This window comes from Asparagus officinalis, chromosome 9 (assembly GCF_001876935.1).
Source record: "Asparagus officinalis chromosome 9, Aspof.V1, whole genome shotgun sequence".
NCBI classification, from domain to species: Eukaryota; Viridiplantae; Streptophyta; class Magnoliopsida; order Asparagales; family Asparagaceae; genus Asparagus; species Asparagus officinalis.
Window position 1 is genome coordinate 9,433,462 of NC_033802.1, and position 3,902 is coordinate 9,437,363.

At 36.5% G+C, this 3,902-nt stretch overlaps 1 protein-coding gene across 2 annotated transcripts in view; it reads right to left on the reverse strand.

Annotated features, from left to right (window-relative positions):
- The window catches only part of LOC109823100 (protein DECREASED SIZE EXCLUSION LIMIT 1), a 9,833-nt gene extending 6,963 nt beyond the window's left edge, over positions 1-2,870 (reverse strand). For both annotated transcript variants that reach the window (XM_020389385.1, XM_020389384.1), the window contains exons 1-5: positions 2,690-2,870; positions 2,519-2,581; positions 1,844-1,912; positions 1,682-1,738; positions 1,427-1,596 (exon numbers count right to left, since the gene is read on the reverse strand). In XM_020389385.1, coding sequence (XP_020244974.1) covers positions 1,427-1,596; positions 1,682-1,738; positions 1,844-1,912; positions 2,519-2,581; positions 2,690-2,796 — 466 coding nt within the window. In that variant the 5' untranslated portion in view covers positions 2,797-2,870. The remainder of the gene's footprint in view (positions 1-1,426; positions 1,597-1,681; positions 1,739-1,843; positions 1,913-2,518; positions 2,582-2,689) is intronic.

Genomic DNA, 3,902 nt, shown 5'->3' on the forward strand with positions numbered 1-3,902 from the left:
TATATATATATATATATATATATATATATATATATATATATATATATATATATAGAATGTAGTTTTAGGCTTTTAGCCGAATTTGAGAAGAATCAAGATGAGGTTGAGAATACCTTGAAGTGATCATTTGCACTACTTAGGATCATCATTCATCAAAATGATGAGATTGAGAAATATGTTGTTCATCAAATCAAAGAAGTGGTGTGGAAAAGTGCTTTAAGAGCCTATGCAGTCCTACGATATATATTAAAGTGTATAAGGCGGCTGTAAGACCAGAAATATTTACAGATCAAAATGTTGCACATTGAAGAAACATGTCCAAAATCCATTGTAGCAAAAATGAAAATGCTACAATGAACGATTGGAAATACAATAAGAAATAGAAAAATAAATGAGTGCATTTGCAAGAACTTTATAGAGTTCTTTTCTTTGAAGTATAAAATTAAAACGAGAGAAAATCAATTAATATGGTTTGGCCTTGTGGAAGAATGGCTAGTAAATTGACTAGTGAGGAGAAGTGATTGGATTATTATTTTATGAAACAAGAAGGGCCAGAACTGGAGCTAAGAGAACTTGAATGGAAACTAGGAAGGGTAGTGGCGATACTCGTTATTAGAACTGAATAAAAGAAGACTCATGTTGCCACCTAAAATTCTCCAGAAAAGGCTTTGTTTTTACGTTGTTCTTATTAATCCATGCATCAATGATGAATATATTTTTACTTTCTAGAAAGAGAAGGATAAGCCTAGAGACAACATGATTTGATTGGTTTAACAATGTTATAAGAAATCATGACCTTCGACATCATTTTTTTGTACATGGTACAAAATTAATACTTGTCATAAAGCAGGGTTCCAGATATTAGCACATAGTTATCCTACAGTGCAATGGTGAGAATATCCACCAGGGTAACAGCAATGGAAGGAACATAGGATTTCAAGACTTATATACCCGTTAATCCGCTAAAAGTGCCTGCTAGGTAGGTTTGATAACACCTTAATGTCCATATGATTGGATCAAAAGTCTGAAGATGTGTTTAGGACTAAGTGAATTATTTTATTCTCTAACACACCATATGGAAATCTAAATAGAAAGGAAACTAAAATAACTACTCTAACTTTATCTGACAATTGCTGTTAGCCTTACGCATCCAAATTTAGAATTTAACTAGTCCTAACCCCCTAGATGGACAAGCAGATTCATAATTCAGTGAGTTGTTGAAGATAAGTTCTTGTAAGACGTGCATTGAAGGGAAATTTTGAATTAATCAAGAGTTTAAAAGATCCCCAAATAAATAGGGAGCTGTCCCTTTCTGAAGAACTTGTCTATCTTGTACTTGATTTACTTTGAATCAGTTCTTTATTTACTATTTACTTCTACAGAATGTAAATATGCTAAAATGAAAGAACAGCTTAAACGTTCTAACCTCCAATTGGAGTCGTAGAGGTGTTTCCACTCCCTCCGTCAGACACCAAGGTGCCTCTTTCTTCAGAATCAATATCCTTCTCTGGTTTTTCAACTTCAACCGTTGGATTTTTCACCAACGAAAGCTTGCAAAAATGATATGCACTCGTCCTAAATGCAAGCAACGGCTTTCTGATGCCAAAAAATAATAGCTCAAGAACATATACCGAAAATTCGACATCGAGGATAAAGGAACCAAAAAATACAGAACTCAAACCTTGACAGGCCACTTTCTTCAACCTCCCACAATTTACAGGTCCCATCTCGGCCTTGACTGCATCCATAACAAGCACTCCCATAAATTTTCCTCAAAGAAGTCACATAAATAATTCCCTACCCACGCCTAAAATACAATAAGGGAATAAACCAATTTGTGCACCTGACAACTCGGTCCCCAATAGAAGAATTGGTAGCAACAGAATACACGCCAGAAGCTCCACCATGAGCCCTAACCAAAAAAAAGAAAAAAAAAAGAAAAGAAAAGGGTCCAATTTCAACACAAATTCTAACAAACATGAGACACATGCCCTTAACCAAACGAAATACAAATCATGAAAGGTTATCTGCTTATCGCAAAAGAGCGGCAAGAGAAGCTCTTCGGGAACAAACTTAAGACTGGGTATTTTAACTCGATGTAGTAGAATTGAGGAGTAAATTAAAACTTGTCCAGACTTAGGGTAAACTTACAAACACTGTCGATTTGGGGGGTATATAGTTAAAAGGGCCATTTGCACTTCAATACCCAAAAGCTGCCAAATTGAGATTAGTTTGACAATTTGATACATCAAAGACCTAACTCGGTTCCTCACTTTCTCCAAACTCAAAAAAACATCAATTTGCTAAGAAAATTTGTTTCCCATTCACTTTCCTTAGTTGATATCCTTTAACAAAATCAACATCAACTATTTTCCACTATGGGGGTATCAAATTATTAAAATAGAACTTCAGGGTATCGCCAAAATTCAAAAAAGATTAAACTTTGGGGTGTTAAAGTGCAATTAACCATAAAAAAACCATCAAGAAAATCAAAGCAATTGAGAAGAGGGTTGAGTACCAAGTCGAGGACAGTGTTCGATGCTGCACCGTATCCCAAACTCGAAGTTCTCCATCGGCAGCGCTGGAAGCAACAAAGTAGGGTTTTTCTGAGGGGAAAAAAAGAAGAAGAAGAAGAAGAAGAAGAAAGAGAGACTGGGTCGGATTGAGATTGGATTAGACAATGATTTACCCAGTGAAGAGAAGAGGTCTCGAGGAGTGGAAGCATGCGTCCATGACGGAGGCGCGGTGGCCACGGAGGACGGCGATCGGATCCGGTGGAGGCCGTTTCGCGCTCATTTTTTGATTGCAGAAACCCTATAAAAAAATGGAAGAAGGAAGATGGTTTCTCTAGTTGAGGAGCGTAGAAATGGGGAAAGGGTTTAGGGATGGAAAATGCTAGAGCATTAGGGCTCACATTATATATTTTTTTTAATTCTCATGTGGGCCCGCAGCACTGTAGTGAAAGAGGGGTGTGGTATGACTGTAATGCCACCCTTTAGAGATATTATTATTATTATTATTATTATTATTATTACATATTGGTCCCTTCCATCTTTAATATTTTTAAATTTGCCCCTAAAATCATTGAAATTTTATTAGTTATTACGAATTAGTACCCCCATCAATTTTTCTATCCAACTGCTAATACCGTTTGATTTGTTGTTAATTACACATAGTAAATTATATTTCTAGCCCTAATTAGGTCAAACCATCATTTTACTTTTTGTGAAAGCATAAGATCATAAGGTGATGTGTTTTTTTTTGTCAGTCAAACCGAATGTTCAAGCTGGATGAGTTTCTGGTTATGTACGGTAAACTTGAGATTGAGATCATTTGGAAGCAAGATGCAATGGTTGGAGAACGCCCACCACCCCCCTACCCCTCGAAAACCCACAAACCGAAAAAAAGGAATCTTCTAGACAAATTAACATTATTCTTCTATTATGAATGGCTTGAAAGTAAGGGAAAAAGGGTCATAGTAAAGAAAAATTGCTGTTCTCTGCAGCCCCTCAGATGCCTAAATTGGCCTCTTGATGAATGATGGATCTCTCATTATGTGCACATCAAGGCTTGATTAGAGGCAGTTAGGCTAGCCGTCAATGGATAGGTTTAATGTCAATGAAAACCCTTAAACATGGGTTTTAAGGATCTCGGATGATTTACGATAATCTAACCAAAGATATGAGCTCGTTCATCATTTTACCGAGCTCAAATGATATTATTTACCAAGTCCGAGTTCAGTCTGGATTCGCGACAGAATCATGACCTTTTTGCTACGCTTGTGGTTTGATGAGGTTATACAATTGCCTTTGAGTTAACTCTCTTTTTGTTCTTGGGTTTCATGGGAAGTGTTGATTGGTCAACATGATAGCCGAGCTAATGTGTAGTGGAGGATGCACAAA